At 35.3% G+C, this 24065-nt stretch overlaps 1 protein-coding gene across 1 annotated transcript in view; it reads left to right on the top strand.

Annotated features, from left to right (window-relative positions):
- Positions 1-24065, top strand: part of LOC106062903 (uncharacterized) — a 327773-nt gene that overhangs the window by 298542 nt on the left and 5166 nt on the right. The window contains exons 6-15 of the mRNA XM_056030660.1: positions 1642-1722; positions 7119-7292; positions 7427-7536; positions 8309-8417; positions 9172-9448; positions 10035-10099; positions 10847-10921; positions 23196-23342; positions 23598-23695; positions 23854-23965. Of these exons, the coding sequence (XP_055886635.1) occupies positions 1642-1722; positions 7119-7292; positions 7427-7536; positions 8309-8417; positions 9172-9448; positions 10035-10099; positions 10847-10921; positions 23196-23342; positions 23598-23695; positions 23854-23965 (1248 nt within the window). The remainder of the gene's footprint in view (positions 1-1641; positions 1723-7118; positions 7293-7426; positions 7537-8308; positions 8418-9171; positions 9449-10034; positions 10100-10846; positions 10922-23195; positions 23343-23597; positions 23696-23853; positions 23966-24065) is intronic.

Raw genomic sequence — 24065 nt, forward strand, 5'->3', positions numbered from 1 at the left:
ATGTTTACATTTCACATATTAGTGGGAGATGTGAGTGTGGCGGGCGAGTCGGGTGGGGGCTTGTCCTCCAGAGAAACAATGCGCCAACTCATTGAGATTATATTAAACATCCCTTCTCTCCCGAAGGTTACAAAACACTTGACCAGAGGGCTGCGGCCTGCCATAAACACCTGACGCTGGGGGGCTGGAGTCTGACAGAAGCCATTTACTGCGACTAGCTGACCGCCGGTCAGCAGATCCACCATCTGGTTGGGGCTGCAAGTATGCAAGTCTGCGCCCTCTAGAATTTCCCATTAAGGGATTAGTGGGCGACCTTAATTGTTGTGATTACACTTGGTACCACGGAGTAAGGAGGGCGAGGCGGGGTGTACTGGGAGGCTCGTACTACCTTACAAAGCCACGACATGGGCGTAGGTTGAGGGGAAGAGAAGAATATCGTTTTACCACTTCTCGTGACTTTCAAGAAATGATCTACTAAAGCCATGGTCATTCTAACAAAAAAAATATACTTTTTTTTTTTACCCCAAAACATCTGGCTAATGGCCAGTCTAAGCCTCCACCGCCCCCCACCCCATTTAAACAAGAAAACGATGGTATTAATGATTTCCTCTATCAATTAAACTAATGACTAGTGATTTCTGACTCTCTATTTTGAAGTCTGAAGGTTCCAGTGGACTGAGATATTTAAACCATGGCCTGCAAAGTAAGATTGTATTAGTTACAGGTAGACCTTTTAGGAAATGACCTGATGGTTCAAAAGAACGCTTATACCTCTGGGATTGTAGACATGCACTACATCCGGCCAATAGGTCGACACTTTTTTTTTAGTTGGTGATGACGTATTTTTCAGTTAGTGGCTGGGGAAGGAAGGGCTATGATAGGATAGATAAGTAAACTAGACCAATGGTTAGTAAACTAGACCAATGGTTAGTAAACTAGACTAATGGTTAGTAAACTAGACTAATGGTTAGTAAACTAGACTAATGGAAAGTTAGTAAACTAGACTAATGGTTAGTAAACTAGACTAATGGTTAGTAAACTAGACTAATGGTTAGTAAACTAGACCAATGGTTAGTAAACTAGACTAACGGTTAGTAAACTAGACCAATGGTAAGTTAGTAAACTAGACTAATGGCAAGTTAGTAAACTAGACTAATGGTAAGTTAGTAAACTAGACCAATGGTAAGTTAGTAAACTAGACTAATGGCAAGTTAGTAAACTAGACTAGTGGCGAGTTAGTAAACTAGACTAATGGTAAGGAGACACATACGATTTTTGTTTTTATTATTATTGTTTCAAATCTGTCTTTGAAACTCTTGATGCTTTTGGTGACTTCTCTATAAGCAGACGTCGAAATTTGAACTTGAGCAGTTGGCGCGAATAGTGTTTCAGTTCAAAGGTACTCTCTTCCCTCTGCGTGCATCATTGGACGGAGTCTACGTTACGTTTTCATGTATTATAAACCTATAGTAAAAGAACTATTTAAAAAGTAGATCTAGTTGCAAGGCTTGAAAGAAACGAAGAAAGACAAGTAGGGTTGTTTTTTGTCTCAATGTTAAGAGTTTTGTTTCAGTCTGCAAAATAATTACAGTTTTTAATCTCAAGTTTTGTCCATTCAAGTAACGTCCCTTGTCTTCTCAGGTTACTGTGTGGCCAGTGATACGATACAAGAAGTGTGTGGGATGATTACCGGTGACTTCCCTTTGATTACAATGATTAAAGGTAAGATTTGTGTCCAAATAAATCTTTTTTTTTTTTTTCAATTTATGACAAATTAGTCTAAAAAAAATGTGGAAGTAATGGTCGGGGTCAACTTACTACTGTTAGTGAATTGCTTGTCACGTGACATTAAATCTAAAAGGCTGGTCATGCGATTTGCGCGCTGGATTGTCATTCGGTCGTCTCTATGGTCCCCGGGTTCAAACCTTGTCTGCTGCCATGCCCGTCGTCCTATGGGGGTTTGGTCTAGGATGTAGATTATCTTCAACTCTGAAAGAACAGCCGAGACACGCAAAACATTTTGACAAAAATCTTTGAAAGTACATGAGATTGTGCAAGTTTTAGGTTTTGTTGATTTTCAGTGAGTTAATTATCATTTGAAGGGGTGTAGTGGTGGAGTGGTAAAGCGGTTGTCTTCCAATTCGAGTTCAAAGCCCAGTGAAGACTTGGGATTCAGGATTTTTAGGACGCCCATGAGTCCTTCCAACTCTAAAGGGTACCTGCTAAATGTAGGGGAAAGTAAAGACGGCTGGTCGTTGTGCTGGTCACATAATATCCATGTCAGACAAAGAAAACAAAGTTTAAAATGGATACTTCTTTTTACTGGCTATTTAATTCTATCGTGTTATCAGAATGTTTCATTCTACGATGAATTCACGTCACGTCTACTGCATATAGGGTTTTAGTGATGGATGTATAGGCAGAGTCACGACAGAAGCGTACAATTTTGTCTCTATAATTATAATACAATTTTTTTCCCTATAATTTCCTTCCATGGCTATAGGGCCCTTTTAAAGAAATCCCTAGAGTATTAAAAATTTATTGTAAGAATTTTAAACACATTTTTTGCTGGTATGCATTTTTTTCTAAAATATTTTTTTTTTCAAATCCATAATGATTTGCATTTTTGCGTCCTACATTGTTCCACAACTAGTTTTTTTCCCGCTAGATCTTGTATTGTTGTAAGCCAGTGAATATCTTTGATTTTTAATTTCATCAATGTATTGCCTCACCTACATTAAGAAACATTCATTGATGATAGTATTTAAAAAATTACCAAGAAACTGCATTTTGACAACAAATAGTAATACTACATATTAAAAGCTTTGATTCTGGAAAACCGAGTTGATATACTTATTTATATTTCAGAATGCCACGTAGAAATTAATTTTCAGCATATTTTCAGCATATGGCTATGTAGAATTTTTATGTTTATTTATGTAGCCTTTTGATGATGGTGCCAATATTGGGCAATTCTTTTTTCCAAATCAAAATGAGCAAGGGGCAATGACTCTGATGTTTTATCATGAAGCTTATCGTGTTCACGAGAATTAAAGATCAAAGTTCAAGTATCGAGTCCACGATTATTATCGACTTTTAATTCGAGAATTAGATTTATTTTCGACGTAATCGATGATCTTGTCTGAAATTTTCTTTAAAAAACAAATATACAGCCATTTTTTTTTAATGTCTTCACGAGAAATCTAAAAACAAAATGTCTACTTAGAAATCGTGTACACAAATTACGATGACGTCAAATCTTGTTTTCGAATTTCTACGTGACAAGCGTACCTTTTAATTGAAGAAAATTCAAAACTAACGATTTCTTCCTGTGTCAGACAAGTTTGTTAATGCCCTTGTTATGGGCTTGTCTAATGACTCCCATTTTTTCATATCCTTGAAAATCGTGTAGACATGATCGATTCTCTACAAAGTTACCCTCAATGTAAACGCAACATTGAAACAAATGTAAACATGTTTTCTTTGAACAAACAGACAAGTGATGATACAAATTAAGTATTGATCTTTTTTCAATGGGGAAGCAGGCGAAGTGTTTGTCTTGTCAGCCGCAGACAGGAAAAAATAAGGTTTGTGGCTTGAGTTCAAATCCGAGATTTTCCTCCGTTTTGTCTGGGAAGCAGTTAGACTTTAACTCTAATAAAATGAATTTGTCTGTAACTTTGAAGTCATTGTCTATATCCCTCATTAGGATACTCACTGACCTTGTAATTATCTTTATACGGGTCAGTGACTTTCATTTTCTAAAGTAGAAATACACGGGGCCTATATTTTTTCTAAAAGTCAAACCAAAATCCAGTACAAACTGAAGTGAAACTTTGTTTTCACTATTTTGTCTAACGAGAGAAAGCGTTGGTGCTAACATCTCCTACGCCTCTACAATGATCTAAATGTGTAAATAATAGTTCATATAACAAGCAGAAATGTTTAAAAAAATCCTTAAAAAAAAAAAAAAAACAAAGCTAATTTAGTATTTGTGTTTATTGATTCATGTTGTGCTAGGTAAAATAAAGAATTGTTTCATTAAAGTATCAACTAGATAGGAGAATGCGTGAGGGAGAAATAGTGTAAAACAATTTTTTAAGGGGACTAAACCCAACATATTTGTGAATACTGAAGTATTAGTTTCCCTTGTTGCTATTAAACAAAATAATGAATTAACAGTAATTAATTGTCTGATTGGTTACTTTTTTTTTTAATTGATTCGTGTCTTGTCAATGTACGAAGTTTTAGCTTGATCCGATTTTAGCTTTGTAAAAATACAAAGAAAGAGATATTCTAAAATTTGATTTATACTAGACTTTACTTTGGAATAACATCGTTTGAAAGTCCTAGATTGTTACTGTTCATCGGAGTCTGTATTCACAATAACATAGATCAACAGAAAAACAATGAAATGTCCACAATTTCCAATCTCCTAATTGTTTAACAAAACACCTAAATCTCAAAACTGCAGCTAAAGAGAAAAAAAAACAACTCTTTGCATTTATTTTGTTTACCTTCATCGTAAAGTGCCTTACAACTTGGCATTGACCTCACAAGACTGTCTCCTTACATCTATCTTTTGGAAGCATTTAGAGATTGCTCAACAGATGGCCAGATACGTAGATTGACCCTGATGTCGGCTTTACTTAACCTTTGCCTCCCCCCCCCCTCCCTTCTTGATCTGGACGTAAAGAAATGCCAGAGCGGGAGATGATTCATTATAATTTACTCCCAACACAAGTGTAGCGTTACAATTCCTAAAGGCAGGGGAGGTAATATGTTTCTTATTATGGAGGAGATGATTAACTCCCTTGTCTGAGCTAGAAATTACAATCCAGTGGATGCATTTAAAAATGGATGGAATTGGAGAAGTCTTATTTTCGCTGTACATTTTTTCCCCCAACCTCTTCTTGGTGCCTAATTTAACCTGAGATGGGAGATGTATCATTACAATGTAGATGTTTAATATAAGCGTGAGTGTATGCGATGTTCATAGTATGTGTGAGTGTATGCGATGTTCACTATATGAATAAGTTGAGTGCGTGAATGTATTTAAGAGAATATCAGGATCTAATTACAGCTGACCTAATTTTCATCATTAAATCGAGAAAACATCACGGATTTTTTTTTACCGTATTAAATATATAGTAGTCACTTTAGTGCAGCTTTTAAAGCTTACACATAAACCACGTAAATTTTATAGTTATAATAGAAATGTCATGGTTACTATTCTCGAGGACATTTTAATAAATATTGGCGAATCCATAACTACCGAACCTTCTGGTGCATCCGGTGTGCAGAACACGGTAGTATTGATTAGCGAAATATTTTAATAAACTATAACATTTTTTTTTAAATGCACTTGTAGGCAGAATCAAAGTTCTAAGCTCTTTTTTTTTTTTTTTTTTTTTTTTTTGAAGCACGAAATATTTTTTATTTTTTAGTTGGCAACAGTAATATTTCAATATGGCCTCCTTAGGATTGTCTATTTGGTCAATGTATTCCAATATCTCTCTCAATATTCTTCTTTCATTTTTTAAATGTTTTTTTTTTTATGTTTTATTATATCGCCGCCACATTTCTTCAGATTTATTTGTCTTTTTTTCTCTCTTATTTTATTTCATTGCTTGAAGAACATAAACGGTATCCTAAAAATCTTCACTTGCACAGAGAGCAGATGAATGTGATGAGCTCTTAGTGCAATCTACAATTGGACACATTCAAACAAATGTTTATTCACAGCAATCTGCTCTTTGCTTATATATGTTTTGTTATATCGCTGACATATTTCTTCAAATTAATTAAAGTTTATTCACAGAAATTTGCTATTATCTTATATCACGATTTTTTTTATTGGATTCTTCAGAGTTATAAAATGACAAAACAAAAAATGACATGGATTTTAAAATGTACAATACTTCCATTTTATGCACACCGGATCACCAGAAAGGCTTGCTATTTTTAGATTTGCCTCCATTTCATGAAAATCTCCATTATTCCGCCGTGCGACGTACAATGTTGTTTGTTACACTGCACCTGCCCTCAGGAGGAGGAAGAGGAGAGTGACTCTGGATGTCTGGCCGGATAGCATTGACAGTAGACGTTTGTCTGACATGGCACTGACATTAGTCTCCCAGGCCAGCCTTTCACTGACTAAACGTCACAAAACAAACGAAACCCCTAACGCTTTTTCTTCTTTCCCTCCCCCCCCCCCACTCTAACAGACAACAGAAAATGTCCCGCTCTTGAAAGGCGCAATTACTTTGATACATTCAGACTTGCTTGCAGGTCAGAGAAATGACTTGTTTCAGAGTCAGAGAAATGACTTGTCTCAGAGTCAGAGAAATGACTTGTTTCAGAGTCAGAGAAATGACTTGTCTTAGAGTCAGAGAAATGACTTGTCTCAGAGTCAGAGAAATGACTTGTCTCAGAGTCAGAGAAATGACTTGGCTTAGAGTCAGAGAAATGACTTGTCTCAGAGTCAGAGAAATGACTTGTCTCAGAGTCAGAGAAATGACTTGTTTCAGAGTCAGAGAAATGACTTGGCTTAGAGTCAGAGAAATGACTTGTCTCAGAGTCAGAGAAATGACTTGTCTCAGAGTCAGAGAAATGACTTGTCTCAGAGTCAGAGAAATGACTTGTTTCAGAGTCAGGGAAATGACTTGTTTCAGAGTCAGAGAAATGACTTGTTTCAGAGTCAGAGAAATGACTTGGCTTAGAGTCAGAGAAATGACTTGTCTCAGAGTCAGAGAAATGACTTGTCTCAGAGTCAGAGAAATGACTTGTCTCAGAGTCAGAGAAATGACTTGTCTCAGAGTCAGAGAAATGACTTGGCTTAGAGTCAGAGAAATGACTTGTCTTAGAGTCAGAGAAATGACTTGTTTTAGAGTCAGAGAACAAAGGAAAGAAACGAGCTTTTAACTCATTGTTTTCATGTTCGAATTGGTTTACAATTGTCTCCCTTGGATAGTCTCACCTTACTTCTTGTCTTTTTAATTTTTTTTCAGTTCTTGTTGTTTTTTTTTTTTTTTTGTTTTTGTTTATTTGTTTGTTTTGTGTGTGTGTGTGTGTGTGTGTGTGTTTAAAAGGAATTAAACCTAAACATTTATTTCCAGTTAATGGAGCTCCAATCCAATGCCCACTGCATGGTCAATACGAGTATTCGTACACCAATGGAAGTGAATTGGCCTGCAACCACCCACAGTCCAGTATTCACACCTGTGCGGACAATTCGAAGGTTTTGTTCCACTTTCAGAAATGTCCCCACATCAGCAATAGCCACGAAAAAAGTGAGTTTGAAAAATCGTTTTTTTTTTTAATTTTTTTTTTGCTCATTGTTTTAATAGATATTACACTGTGTTTTAAATACAGATGTTTCTAGATTAATCTGAAATGCGAAAACGTTTTCTTTCTACTTCTGCAGCCGTGACCTTCCAGTGTCTAGCAACCTGGGAAACAGGGGGAGATAATTACATGTACGGGCGGTTCAGTGGTCCACATCTGACCAGCAAGGAGAGTCAGTACAGATGTTTCGTAAGTTTGAATTGTTTTAATAGTTACAACTTGATAACTTCAGTTGGTTCCAGAGCAAGAAGATTAGCATGAAACCCCTCGCAAGGTATGACGGCAGAAAGGAGAAACCTAAATCAATGTGTCTACAGGCCGAAACGATTTATCCCGGCTAGCCAGCTATCTTTTGAAAAGATGATCACTTTGATAAATTGTTAAATAGACCATATTATCATTTGAACAAGATGACCACATTAATATTAAACACTAACAAAATGACCATTTTAATATCTAGACAAGATGCCTACATTACTATATACATATTTTACACTATAAAAATAATATTTTCATGCAACAAATCAAAGGAATATGCTAATAATTAGCACAGAATCTAATTTTTTGTTTACATTCATTAGCCATCTTTTAGACTGTGCTCTGAAAATCTTGAAGACTTTCCTCTGTCTGAAAATATTTAAGACTTTGCTCTGTCTGAAAATCTCAGCCATCTTTCCTCTAAATCATATAAGAATTACATTTAGCTACACAGTATTTTTTTTTTATTATTTGCAACAGTTAAACAGTTAAAAAGTTGCCAACTATCTAGGAATAAAAGAAACAGTTGTCTGCAGACTTTCTGTTTTGTATAACCTTTCATAAACAAGAAGAATACAGAGACTTCTTACTTATATTAATGGATAGAAACAAAACAGCTTTACATCATCTGCTCAAAAAGAGTCTTTATTTTTTGTCATCATATTTATGAGTACGTTTTCAACGTGTTTTGTGTACATTCCAGATGTACAGTATCTATGGCAGTGGCGGCTCAATGTCAATGACTGCGGACTCCTCCTGTCAGGGCCTGCAGTCACCGTCCATAGGCATGAATGTCTTCACCCTGGCACACAGTAAGTAGTGAAGTAAATTTGTACTGTAATTTGTAACTGTATGACAATTTAGTCTTCTTAGAACAAATCCAGTAATGATTGTTATTTAAGACAAGATAAATTAGTAGTTCAAAGTTATTTCAAACTCCTGGCATGTTCTACTGTTAAAACGGTAGTTAAAAGGTTTTCTTTTAAATTTTGTGATATAGTCGTATCAAATGATTGTACACACCATTAGATTTAAAGAAAAACTTAGATTTATGAAATAAGTTTCAAAGCCCATGTTTATTTTCCTTTGGAACTTTATATCAATGTAATTTCGGATATATTGTTATATTCGTCTTCACAATCTTCAGGTCGAAGTCTGAGATGAAAATAAAAAAGGGTGCATATTTTTAATTTAACTTTTTATATGTCAATATGCTGCATTAAAGAGTAGGAAAAATTATTCCACAATAGATATGTATACGGGTGTATTTAACATATTTCTTTAGTTTTTCATTTAATTTTTGATTGGTCTTTTTCTGTATGTTTTTTTAAGCTTCATAAAGCAAATAATATTAGAATTTTACATCGAACAAGAGTTTTAAAAAATCAAGTAAAATCATTACCCAAGCTGTATTTTTTTTACTTACATTAATTAATTATTGGTAAAAATTATAAATATAAAGTACTACTGAAACCCTAACCAGCATAAGTTACAAGAATAATTTAAGCTGTTAATCTAGATTCACATATAATGACATATTGTTCATATAAACTTTTCTTTGTCTAGAAATTGACAAGGTTCGTCAAACAAGGTGTAACTTTCCAAACTACTTCAGCGACATCTATGAGTGGAGGGATGTCAACAGCCGCCACAAACTAGTGGTCAGCAAGCGCCTAGAGCTCCTGGAGATAATGGACATCCTCGAGCCAAGTTTTGCCAGCCGGAACACGCAGGCCAGGGCTGAGATGAGACTGAAGCTGGTTTGCATTGGAGAGAGCTCCACCATCAACACGGGAAGCACCAAAAGTGTTCAGATACTGACCTACGCCACAGATGACAAATGGTAAGTTTTGTGAAATATGTACATGTTTAGTAGTGTTAGTTAATTTACTAGTTAGTGTCAACATTCCGAAACTACTTGTTATTCAACATTTTGAAATGAAAAGATATTTTATGTACGATTTGTGTTTCGTTAGAATAGTGTTGCGTTGTTTTCTGTTTATTTTTTTTTTAATGTATTGAAAATTCAATGTCGATGTCAATGATAAGTCATTAACTAGCGACAATAAAGTTCAGCTCCTACTTTTACGATATTATTATGAAAACATTGATCTATCCATTAAGCTTTCTTAACTTTAGTTTATCTCTCAAAGTTTCACAGTTTATCACAATCTTGCCTTTTCATTTTCTGACGTTTAGGGCGTAATAATCCTCTTTTTAAAGTAACGTTTGTATTATATAAATTAAGTAGATAAGTAACAATTGCCAAAAGGACATAGAACTGTGATTAACATTAATCGTAAAAAATATTCATCAGTAAAATGGTTTTTGTTTGTATAGTGCAACTGACGTTGTCTCGTTGTGATGTGACTACATTTTTTTTTTACTTTAAGTGTTTAAATTTAAAAAAATATCTTTGTTTTCTTCAGTGAGTCTAACTACAGGTGTATTCGTATCACTCACAGAGTCAATAAACTGATTGAGCTTCAGATAGGTAAGTAGTATGGATAAACCCCATTTGTATACTTATAACTAGTAAGTTTGCCGTAATAGTAACAGAACCAAAACTTCTTTTATTTTTAGTTTATTCTTTTTAAATCTACTCTCTTCAATATGTCATCGTTAGATATAATGTACTCACCATCTCATCCTTGGCCTTTGGTCCGGTCTGAGACATAGTCCACCAACTGCCTCCCTCCACGTGTCTCATCTCTGGGTGAATCTCTCCAACTGTCCCCACCTTTTGCCCATGTATTTCTCAGACTGTCCCCTCCTCCTCTTTCTCTGGGGTTCCAGATGAGGGTTTGTCTTATGATGTTGGAGGCAGGCGTGCAAAGGATGTGGCCTATCCATCACAAGCTTCTCTGAAGCTCAATGTGTTGCACATTTCTTTAAAAATAAGAATTTCTAATATTTGTACAAAACAGTGCTGGTAAAATTGTAGCATAATTGTATCAGCAATATAGAGGAAACATGCGGTTCAAACTAAAAAAAAAATCTAATCCCATTTTTAATTTCATTTTTTTTTCCAAGTTCCATTAGACTCTAGTCACGTTTTACTTTTTACTTCCTTTGTTGTCAAATCTTCATTTTATAAGTATAACAATAACAGACATAAATTACTTAATGGCAAACTTTATAAAAGTACTGACATAGAAACATATTGGTAGTAAAAAGTAGTAACAATGTATTGTAGCCTTTTTGACATCTTCAAGTAAGGCATGTTTTATCACTTGTCCAGGTAAATCCTATGACACGCCAGATAATGCTTGTTCTAATGTCAACTTTGACAAAGTCAAGAAACAGATTCTGTTGCGTAAGTCAATGTCTAGTATAAATATTATTTGAAAATCATTGTCTGTTGTGGTGTAAGTGATAAAGAACGTGTAAATATTGGATCTCCTGGGGCATATCTAAGGTCTTCAGTTTGAAGGGATTAGACTTTCTTGTCGGTAGCAATCATCTCCGAGTCGACAAACATATTATTAACCGACATTTAAAAAAAAAAACTGAAAACAACGTTGACTGTTTGATCAGACACGGCCCAAAGAATTCAGTGACTCTAATTAATCAATGCATGTGTCGCGTCATTCAATGTAATGTGTCGCGTCAGTCAGTGCAATTTTTCGCGTCAGTCAATGTAATGTGTCACTTCAGTTAATGTAATGTGTCGCATCAGTCAATTTAATGTGTCGCGTCAGTCTATGTAATGTTTCGGGTCAATGTAATTTGTTTGATACATAATGGATGTTTGACGAAAATTTAAAAGTATTGTCACAATGAGATGGCTTACTATTATATGGTTTGAATGTCGAGTTGATGTTGTATCCTCGACACAGGGTTTACCATGTCATTATGTGTGCGGTCATCGAGAATCAAACTCTCTAAAGAGTATCTACAAAAAAAAAAACATTTTTTATAAAGACTTTTAAAATATGAATACTTAATATGTAAAAGAATGAAAATGATTTTAAATCTACAAGTGGGTCTATTCTAATGTCTCATTACTCTTACATTAATGAAAAGCATTTTTATTGTAGGTCTTCCAATGGGTAAAGGGCCTGAGGCCTCCACTTACATCTGGCGCTGGTCCTCGCGTGGAAACATAGCAGGTCATTCAAATAGTGCACCTGACCTATAGATCTAGGTCAAAAGTGTTTTTAAATCAGATAAACTATGTCCAGTTCTGTGAATTGTGTGTTTGTATGGAGATACAGCAGGGCCTTCTTATGTATTTATGAACGCTGAATTGTCTGTCATTGCCCATGTCTTTAAAAGTTATGACATTTATTTAATAGAAATACCTGGCCTAATTAATTCATCGGCCTTCCGACATTTTCATTCGGCAAACACGTGCGATAAAAAAAAAATAAGGACCACTGTCAGTGGTTGGGGGAGTGGGGATCTGACCTTGAGTAAGGGGAGAGTTCATTAAGCTAATGTTGCAGTATGACAACATGTTTACGCCGAAATGATGCCGCGAAATGTGCACGGCGTTTCATTGTCGCAATAATCCTGGATAATACTCTTTTATCAAAACTTAATCTACTCCTGTAATGACTCTGGCAATCTGAGCCCGTCAATCTTGTACAGTGATCTAAAACCCTGCTTAGACATCTCTGTCTCGTTCTATTTTATCAAACGTCACACTATAAATCTTCATTATTCAACGTATCAACTTTTAATCTGAAAGCTGCATCGTTCTTGAAGGCGACGTCAATAGCAAAAGCTCTCGATGCAAAACTCTGCAACTAGCCCTTCCATTGCCTGCTCCGTACCCCCCCCTCTCTCTCTCTCTCTCTCTCTCTCTCTCTCTCTCTCTCTCTAACACACGTACAATCACACCGACCCTGCCCGTACCTTATAATTAGAAAATATAATGGCGCTGATCCCCGACAGACAGCTGCATCTCTCTAGATCCAGTCGTGTCAGACTTTTGTCTGAGTCTTGATCTTCCCATGAATATCTCGCTGTAATGCATCGAAAGCTACGAGTCTCGTGCAATTATTTGAAACCCTCCTGTTGTATCATTTGAAACCCCTCTGTTGTATCACTTGAAACCCTCCTGTTGTAACATTTGAAACCCTCCTGTTGTAACATTTGAAACCCTCTGTTTAATGAGTTGAAACCCTCCAGTTGTATTTCTTGAAACTGTTCTGTTGTATTCTTTGAACTCTTCCTGTATTATTATTTGAGACCTTCTTTGTTGTATTATCTCATAATGTTCCACAAAGCCTAAAAACTAAATTTACTGTTTATATGCGTTTCTAGAAATCAAAGACAACATATTTACACACAACTACATCATATTATATTAAAGTTGCGCATCCAAAATATACAGATTGACGCTTATAAGTTTATTCGCCCCCACTTCCCTATGGAAAGAAGAAATGGAAACCACTACGTAGTTTTATGTCAGATCTAGGAGTCATCTGAACTCTACAATATGATAGTGAGAAGGCAGTAGAGGAAGAAAGACTGAAAGTTTCAATATACAATGCTTCTCATTTTAATCTTTCCTGCCTTCATTTTCTCCTATTTATGAATGTTTATTGCAAAACAACATTCTCTGGGAGCTGTGTACATTCTGGTGTAGAAATCATGTTCTTAGCGTTGGTAATAAAAGAAGCTAGCAAGAGAAAACAACTCTTGCTTTCATTAGCAAACGCGAGTAGTCACTCCTGGACAGTCACTTCGTCATTAATCATTTATCTTTTGGAAAATGACCAGTGAACAAAAAAAGTCAGTCTCATTAAAACCTGCCCGGAGAAACAGACTCCAAATGAATCCTATTGTTAGAGTCTCCGGTTTATGAAGACATTGTAATGGCTTAGACTTCCGGTTAGAGGGAAACAAAAGAAGGAATTGCGGCTTTGCTCCTCGTGTGACTAAAATATTAGTTTAAAAAAATGAGAGGAAATGAAACAATTTTATGTCTTTTTTTTTAAAGGGTCGTGAATGAGGAACTTCCAATAGAGCTTAGAGTCAGGAGACGATGGGGACATTATATAGATGAATGGTAGGACAAGGTGGGGGGATATTACCTAGATGAATTGTAGGACAAGGTGGGGGACATTACCTAAATTAATTGTAGGACAAGGTGGGGGGACATTACCTAGATGAATGGTAGGACAAGGTGGGGGGACATTACCTAGATGAATTCTAGGACAAGGTGGGGGGACATTACCTAGATGAATGGTAGAGCAAGGTGGGAGGACATTACCTAGATGAATGGTAGGACAAGGTGGGGGGACATTACCTAGATGAATAGTAGGACAAGGTGGGGGGACATTACCTAGATGAATTGTAGGACAAGGTGGTGGGGACATTACCTAGATGAATGGTAGGACAAGGTGGGGGGATATAACCTAGATGAATGGTAGGACAAGGTGGGGGTACATTACCTAGATGAATGGTAGGACAAGGTGGGAGGACATTACCTAGATGAATGGTAGGACAAGGTGGGGGGGGACATTACCTAGATGAATGGTGGACAAGGTGGGGGGGACATTACCTAGATGAATTGTAGGACAAGGTGGGGGGGGACATTACCTAGATGAATGGTAGGACAAGGTGGGGGGACATTACCTAGATGAATTGTAGGACAAGGTGGGGGGGGGGACATTACCTAGATGAATTGTAGGACAAGGTGGGGGGGACATTACATAGATGAATGGTAGGACAAGGTGGGGGGGACATTACCTAGATGAATTGTAGGACAAGGTGGGGGGGGGGGGACATTACATAGATGAATTGATGAATTGAAGAAAAAAAGGCATGACCTACTGTTACTGAAGCATCGTGCTTTGCAACCTTTCTATTGACAAAACTTTCCTACAAACAAAGCACTCTAGTACAACAAATAGTTCTTTTGACATTTACCTTTCAAAGTAGGTCAATTAGTCTTACAAACGTATCTTTCTAAGATTTATGTAGGCTGTATTTGGAATTTCAAATAATCAGTGACAAAATATAGTATTTCGTTAAAATGTTATAGATATATAGAGTTTATAAAATTTGCATGTACATTTATTACTAAGTACTCTGTAAATATTACCTACACTGAAACTAAAAGTTATTGTTAATATATGTTTATAATATAATATTTATATAATATCTTTATATTTATATGTTAATAATATGTTTCTATTTGTAGAATATGTTTATACTTCCGGTCCTCAGTTTTCCCGAGTCGTTTTCTTTGAAGTGTAGGCTATGTTTGTGTTTATATTTCATTTTTGTTTCTTAAACCAAAGTATTGATCCCAACTGCTAATGCTGGGAGTTCAGCTGTTTTTTGGGGGGAAGCACGCAGGTGTGCTTGTAGTTTCCAGACGTGTTCGTGTGAACATGCGCCTGTGTGTGGTTTGATAAGTGAGGGCTGGGGTGGGGGGGGAGACGGTCTTCCATCATCCACTCACATTTCACCAAGGCTTCTTATTATTCTACAAAGTACTCGTCTCAAAAGTCATCAACCTTTTTTTTTTCTTTCTATAATTCCGTCTTCTGTCTTTCTCTCTCTTCCCCCCCCCACCCCTCCAACCTACTCAACCCTCGAACTGCACCATCCCCTGAAACCTGGTTAAAAAAAAAATCGATGTTCCATGGTATCACCTGCTAGTTATGAAGTTCTTCTCAGTAACACAAGAAATTGGAATAGGGGAAAAAACACAATTCTAAAAATATAACTTCTACATATAACCAAAAACATAAGTCGAGCATCATTGTTACTAGAATCTCAATATTATTTTTATATCTTAAAACTTAAATGCAAACTTTGAAGAGATTTTATATATATATAGATATATATAGATATTTTTGAGTCCTGAATTTCAACTGTCCCAAACACGTCTAGTTTAAGATAGAAAACAAAAGAAGTCTCAGTTTGAACTGAAATTCAAGACGCTTAAAAAATGATGTCACATGATGATAGATTGAACTAACAGTCGTCAGATATTGGTTACTGAATTGGTTTGGAAGATAGATGTTAGTCCTTTGTTCAAGATGCAGTCAGAGTAGATAAGTTTAAACATGGGAATGATGACTAGAGCCTTTGTCGCCTAGCTTGATAAGCCAGAGAAGGTAGTGCTATATATGTCATGGTAGTACATTGAATCTCCATCTTTAGGAAGCAGAAACTCACAGAAGCTCTTCAATAAACTTTAAAACAACACAAGGGATTTTATATAGAAAGTTGAAACTGAACCCGGGATGCTAAAAACTAGCCACAGCACGGATCATCAATACATGGGGTCTAAGAGAAGAAAATATTAACAGACCCATTCTGTAGACATAATTGACATTGATATTGCGTTCAACCAACTCCGATGAATACCTTAGCCCATGATTGATTATACAATGAATTTCTGAAAAGCAATGGCTACCAACCGATAACCAACTCCATCTCTGTCACTTGTAAAATTTAAATATCCGACATTCCTTTATTTAGCTTAAACTTCGGTTGAATATCGGTTGAAATAAATGCAAGAAAAGTATGCATGTCGATTGTGTTGATTTAATCGGAGACAATATCTGCAACGGTCAATGTAATTATGTCTAATGTCTTTCACAGTCATTTGTGATAAGCCTCTCAGTCCTTAGAGGCCAATTAACTCACTGCCCTACCCTTTTTCCCGGTTTTGTAGTTCTAGGTGACCACTGTGCTCAGTGTGATTACGGTATTCCAAAATAGTTGTAATTCCTTAAAAAAAAATTGATAACGCTTTTAATAGGCTAATTTTTGTGTGTTACGTCGCTAGTTAAAATCAAAATAGTTTTAACAGCTATAGACGTACAGCATTACAGTAACATACAAAGACAGTTGGTGTTGAAACACAAACTCAAAATCGGCCCCCGAAGTGGTCCACCCAGGCAGGTAAAAAGGCAGGTATCAATATTTTCAGAAAGAACATCAGAATTAAATTCTATCAAAGACAAATGACATAGAAGAATGGAGAAAGAAGGTTGACAGATCTTGTGTAGTGCCCCAACGGTCCAGCAGACCAAAGGATAGGTGAAAGTGAATGTGAGTTAAATATGAACCTGGCCTAACTGATGTCTTATAATGAATATGTAATTGATTTAATTGTTTTGTAAAGCGTCAATCTCTTACTCAAATCCTTTAAAAAAAAATTTTAAAATGTCCTTTCGTTGAGTGTCCTATGGCTATGGTGTTAAAAATATGGCAAATGGTAATCTCCCCTACTAAAGAGCCTCCCTTGTTTGTTACTATAAATAGTGAATAGTTGTAAAAGTAGTTTATTTTTATGAAAAAACTGCTTGCATAAGTGATTTAAAAAATTAGATTTTTCTCTTTTAGAAAAGAAAAAAGTAGCCGTTGCACCAGAACTTTGAATGGACTAAAATATTATGATGTCGGATTTTCACTATCTTTTCTAGTTTACGAGATCTAAACGGTACGTACGGACAGACTTTTCACACAAAACTAATAGCGTCTTTTCCCCTTTCGGGGGCCGTTAAAAAGAACGCTACTTGTGATTGTGGAATTTGAGATTATCTCCACTCAACTTTATGATAAAGTAGCTTTATGCTTACACTTTAATTTACTAAATGGTCCATTAACAATTTAAACAAGTTTTTGAAATCTCCGATAGCTATTTTTTTTAAAACCTACATAAATACATTTGTGTTTAAAGCTTTCGATGCGATCAGGCTCAAAATCTCTTGTTGTTATTTTTTTGTCAGCTTGTCTGTTTTTTCCCACAATTCTATTGTCTTATTTTACTTTCCTTCAAGACAGAAGAGCTCTCATACCGAGACTCTGTGAAGGAAATGATTGTAACATAAATGTTATGGACTAACATAGGTTAGGATGCTTCTTTTTTCCCGCTCTTTCTCCAAGATCATCCCGTCGTAGATGACCAGGGAAAAAAATATGTAGAGGTCGGCTATTGGTTTCCGATAATTGAGAATGGAGGGGGAAATTATTGGCAAACATAATGGCTGTAGACAGGGTAAGTGGACCAGACGTTATCGTATCTGGAAGTAGTTCGGCCTAGGCAAACAGTGGTTGGACAAAGTGGTCAGCAGGTGGTTAGGTCACTTAACCATTTCCCCTGGTTGGGCTTTAATGGCGGGCCTGAGAGCGTGGGACAAGGTTGGGTGTTATTGCTTATCAAAATGCGTCCACTTATTCTGGCTTCATTTTGACCGTTTGGTTGACCACGACGGGACCAATAACTCAAAATGTTCATGACATGGCTCTGTTAAGTGGAACAATGGATTTTTTTAAAGTTTCCAAACTGTTTTTTAGATTTATTTTCATATCAGGTTCTCTTTGGTATTTGAGGTTTTCAAAGTAGACAGGCTTTGTAGCTAGAAATAGACAGTACACAATGTGACATATGTGCTAAAAATATTCATATTTTAGACTCCCATCAGACACAAATTTGGGTCCCTACTTCCTCCCATCACTCAGTGTTGGATTTGACTGAAATCAATTTTAAACATATTTCCGCCATAATAATTTTCCTGTATATTTTTTTTTTTTTTTTTTTGTTTTAGTATATATGAATATATTAGGCCTAAACATGAACTATCCTTTTAGTTCCAAATTACAAGGTTTTATATTTAGTAGTATTGTAAAACAAAGCCTTCTCGTTAAATGTTAAATAGTGGTTTTATTAGAAAAATATGATTTTCTTTATAGGAACAAATGTAGTAAAATAACATTTGGTTACCTTAACTGATAAAAAAGAATCGAAATTATAACCTTTTATTTAAGGTATCGTTTCAAGGCCTATATTGCTTTTCAAAAGTTTATGAAGTGGAGATTTTCAATTATGGCGGATAACTATAAATAGCAAGCTATTTGGTGTATCCGGTGAAAGGAATATAATATACGAAGTGTTCATAAGTTATACGTTTTAAAAAACTCTCTTGCATATAGCACAAAACTAATTTGTATCATTTAGATAGCAACATTGATTCTTTAAAATACGTCCTAGAAAATCCCGATAGTAATTAAACTAACGTAAGTGTATTTTATATAAAACAAAACTCAATATGAGGACTCCCAAGTAAGTAGCAACAAACCAACAAACAAACATGACAACAAACATGGTAACGTCTGCGAATTAGATCTAATTTTTTTTTTTTTTTTTTTTCAAAATTAGCTTCAGATGTATTTCTCAGATTTTTTCTACCCTGTAGTTTTAAATTGTACCTGGCCAGTCAGTCAAGGGAAGTAATCGATATTTGTTAGTTTAGGCTCAGGTGTCACGGGCCAAGCAGACGAGATTATTTTGGCTTCTGTTTCTCCCATTGATTTCATCTCGTTCTGAAAGCGAGGCTCTCCACCATCCAAGAGTCGCTAGCAATCTAGACTCAAGGAGGAAACAGTGGTCAGAACTCGCACATTCACAGACTCAAATACTGACACATACACATCTTTTTTTACAAAGCTTATATCAACTCACTCTGTCCGTCATTCTATCTGTCTGTCAAACAGTTTTTACACATTATTTCTCGCACACCCATTCTCGGATCAGTTGGAAACTTTGCACAATTATTTATTGGTGTAGACATGATATGAATCAACATTAAAAAAAAACCTCAGTAGTTAATAAATAACTGTAAGTTAATTATTTTGTTTGATACCAACAAGGTAAATTAATCCTTCATTATTCACACATATGGCATAACATGTTTGTAAAATGTTTTACATGTTTCGGATGTTCCTTCAGAGTTGAAGATAATTACTTTCTAGTCCAAACCTCCCGCAGGACGACGGGGGATGGGAGCGGGCAGGGTTTGAACCCGGGACCATCGATAAATCTGAACGACAGTCCAGCGTGCAAACCGCACGACCAGGCAGCCATCCTAACATGTAGGGTTGGTTCCCCTTAGATGATTGTACACGCTATTACTCCCACACCCATTCTCAGATCAGGTTAAATAATTTTTTGTTGTACCTAGCAAAACAAGAATCAGTTTTAAAATTAACCGATTAGTCCATTAATTTTTGGTATGTAATTATGGTGCTCGATATTGAATAAAGGAAATAACTTCTACAGTATATAGAGTTCTTCTCCTTAGATAAGCTTTTTTTTTTAAAGAATTATTTATATGTTGCTGTTAAATAAATAACTTCAAGCAAAGTATTGTACAGTATTTGCATTTAATCTTCTCGAAATCCCATATACTTCCTTGTAATTATATATTGTCCAGCCGCAGAGTTTTACTTCAAAATAACTTAGGCCTATATCGCTACCACTGAGGTTAATAATCCCTTATATCAATTTTTTTTCCGAAAATTGATATTTTAATGTCCATAAACACACACATTCTATATTTCTATTTGTAAATGTGTGTGTGTGTGTATATATATATATATTACATATCCCTTGGGGTATCATGCGAGATTTGTCTACCATCTTTTTCCATTCCACTCCTTCTTTCGCCTTGGATAAAACCTCTTTCAATGATAGGCCTTTCCATCGCATTCTGTCTGCCTCTTCTTCTTTTTCCTGGTAATGGAAGGAAGACCTTGTAATATAGCCATAGAGTTTTAGTTTGCGTTTTTGTTTTTTTTTTTACAATAGTTGAAAACGGAACCCCATGATATATATATATGTATAAAAAAATATGCATGTAGATCGAGCCTAGAATCTATTCAGATACTTTAAGAAGAAATATAAAGTAGCTTAACATTACTTCAACAGCCACAGTATACGGTACTACCCAAAAGCCAATGTGCACGACTTGAACAAACAATCTTCACTCGTCAATTTAAAAAAAGTTTGTAGCATTTTGTTTAACATTACCCTGGAAGAAATAAGCTAAAGCCACATCTCTTTCTATACAGAAAATTATTGTGGAAAAACGTAGGACTTAGAACTATTTGTGTAGAAATTTAACTCGTGTGTAAATAGTGCTCTCCTAAAGAACATTGACATTAAACATTCCAACAATCGCTCTTTGTTTCATTTGTTTATGTCTTCCATTAGGACGAACATCTTCATGATTAATTGCATTGATTTTTGTGTGTGTGTGTGCGACCATTGAGTCCATTAGAACATTTTCTAATCTGGTCATCCTGCCCCCCCCCACCCCCCTCCGCCTTCTTGTCTTGTATGATCTTACGTTCGGCTGTCTCATTGGTTGGATTCTATCCATTTTATACGGATTTATGACCTCGTCTCTAATCCTAATCCTCTTTCATTTTTTTTTCGACCTTTGCGTTCGCAGAAAATTTCCATGTTTCTTTTCAAATTCTGTCCATTTCGGTAATTTGTTTTCCGAATCGAATCAGCTGATCCAACATGTTTCTTTTGTTCCGTGTTCATAAATAGTGGGAAATCGCGCACACTGACAATGCGCATTAGTTTGTTTTTTTAAATAACCCTGTCGTCTGCTATAAAATGAGTTTTTTTTTTTTAAAGTGCGTCTTCCATTGTGAATAGAACATCGTATCTGTAAACATGATTACTTTTTTTTTTACAAACCTTATATGTCTGTCTGTCTGTCTGTTGGTTAAAAACTTTGTACATGTTATTTCTCCCACACCCATTCTTGGATCAAGTTAAAACTTTGGACAATTATTCATTGTCGTAGACAAGACATGAAGCAATAAAAAAGTTAATTAATTACTGGTAATTAATTATTTTGTTTGATAACAACAAGGGCAATGAATCCTTTAGTATTCACAGATATGGCTAAATTTGTAGTGCTTTGTCCCCTTAGATAATTGTGCACGCTATTTCTCCCACGCGCATTCTCGGATCAAGTTGATACTTTAAACAGTTATTTATTGTACATATCAAAACATGAATCAATTTACTAATTAGTCAATAAATTATTTGTAATTAAATATTTTTTGTTTGATATCGGAAAATGGAAATAACTTCTACATTATTGAGAGATTTTTAAAAAATTCTTCCTTTAGATAAGTATTGTGTTTTTTTTTGTTTTGTTTTGTTTTTTTAAGTTTTTTAAAAATATATTTTGCTTGTTTAATAGTCATGACCTCCCACTTGAACGGTGTTTGGGTTAAGTGTAGGCCTCGGCGTCATTTTTGGAGGAAAGTCCGAAATGTGTAAAACAAAACAAGAAAATCTCAAGTCTAGGATCTTTGTGCCGAATGCATACGTTACTAGACCAGTAGGTCTATATCTACTAGGCCTAGTAGATACATAGAATCCAGAGTCTAGGATCTGTAGGGCGAATGTTAAAGTTACCAGTAGGTTAGATATCTACACCTATATCACCTAAGTCTAGATACATTTAAGTTATTAATGGCTAACATTTTTTGTTCTCAATGTACCAGACTAAGCTAATTTGTGGCCTATCTAACTAACTGGGGGGATTGAGTTCAAATTCTGATCTAGACTAAGGATTTTTTTTTATTCGACATTTGTCTAGAGCTGAGTTGTAGGCCTATTTGCTGAGCACCTCCCTCAACATGTCCACAAAAGAGCTCGGACCAATTCACACTGAGCATGTTCTAGAATCATGGAAGATGATGCGATATACAAAAGCAAAAATAATAACAATAATTGTTTTCTACTCATAATGCTTTTTATAAAAAAGGGCTTTGTTCTCAAACATCAAGTCAAGGGGAATAATGCATGAAAATCACAACTTTTAACCACATAAACGTATTTTACTGCTACTTCGAAGCAGGACGTTTTCCCGATGCGACAGTTTTGATTATTTAGCGGCCCCCGAAAGGGGAAAAGACGCTATTAGTTTTGTGTGAAATGTCTGTCCGTCCCGTTTAGATCTCGTAAACTAGAAAAGATAGTGAAAATCCATTTTTTTTTAACATTTTTGTTACGTTATGTAAGTTCTGTCATACTAACTACTACATTTACCCAAAAATAATGATTATTTTTTAAGAGAAAAAATCTATTTAGTATGCATATAGGATGGACATAATGTATAACAACAATTAATAAGTAGTTTTTCATATTATCATGTGAACTGCAGTGCTGTGCCATGGCCATAGTACACTTAACGAAAGGACATTTTTTTTTTTTTTTAGGATTTGAATAAGAGATTGACACTTTACAAAACAATTAGATATTCATTATAAGACATTAGTTAGGCCAGGTTCACATTTAACTTCACATTCACTTTCACCTATCCTTTGGTCTGCTGGACCGCTGGGGCACCACACAAGATCTGTCAAACTTCTTTCTCCATTCTTCTATGTCATTTGTCTTTGATAGAATTTAATTCTGATGTTCTTTCTGAAAATATTGATACCTTCCTTTTTACCTGCCTGGGTGGACCACTAGGGGGTCGATTTTGAGTTTGTGTTTCCCACACAAACTGTCTCTGTAATCACTTCGTATTATAAAGTTCCAGAATATTAAGATGAAGAGGAGTGATGAATGAAATTTAAGTTTTAATTTAAGTTTTATCAAGAATGAATAATAATATCGAGTTAAAGAATGTAAAGTCTTTTGACAGACTGTAGTTTGAGTTTTGACAAACACACATCATTTTGTTTCTGTTTTGACACATCATAGTGTTAATGTTTTGATAAATGCATACCGTATCCTCTTGCTTCTGTTATGATAGATGCTTATCATCTTGTTTGTCTTAATTTCCTATGATCTCTTACAGCTTTTGATTCCCCACCACGGCCATGTCCAGTCAAAGGCATTTTTAACTATGTTCATAAGAAGAACAGCTGTAGTGGACGCCTGGAAATCGGATGTTCCAGGGATTCTGAGATTGTGGTGGACACCAAGTGTGTTGGCAGTGAAACAGGTGTGTCCATGTTGAATTTTATTTTGATAACATAAGTGACCAGTACAGAATTGAAGAACAGAAGAAGATTTAAAGAACAGTCACAAAGACTTTAGGTCGATGAGATCCATATGAAAGATCATGATTCTTATTATAATTAACCAGACTTTTCAATATAAACTTTCCATTCTACATACATTTTTGTTTCTCTTGTTCTTACCTTTTTATATTATTTTAATAATGATTTATTTATTTGTTTATTTATATTCTTCACAGCGGACATTCTACAATGCTATGCTAACTGGACAGAAAATAATAATCTGTACATGATAGCAGGTCGTGTAGATGATCTCAGAAAATCTGCAGATTGCTTGGTATGTAGACTTAAACAAAAAAAAAGACATAAATATTTATTTCTTCAAATTAGAAAGTTTTTGCAATGTTTTTTTTTGTTGTTTTTTTTTTGGTCATATATCCTTGTATATAATAAAATATTTAAGAGTTAATCATAGAATCTTAAAACTCTCCTTAGGTGTATCGGTCAGTTCCCAATGGACATGAGCTTGAGGCAGATCCAAACTGTGCAAGTGAACGAGTTATAGTTTTGGGACATCCAATAGATTTCAATATCAAATCACATATCAGTAAGTAATTTTTTGTTTCAGAAAAAAAGTCAATTTTTTATAACTGTATTAGTTCAAGTAATAGCTATGTAGTTAAGACATGCTATGACACATTTACTCT

The sequence above is a fragment of the Biomphalaria glabrata genome, chromosome 5 (genome assembly GCF_947242115.1).
Source record: "Biomphalaria glabrata chromosome 5, xgBioGlab47.1, whole genome shotgun sequence".
In the NCBI taxonomy this organism is placed as follows: domain Eukaryota; kingdom Metazoa; phylum Mollusca; class Gastropoda; family Planorbidae; genus Biomphalaria; species Biomphalaria glabrata.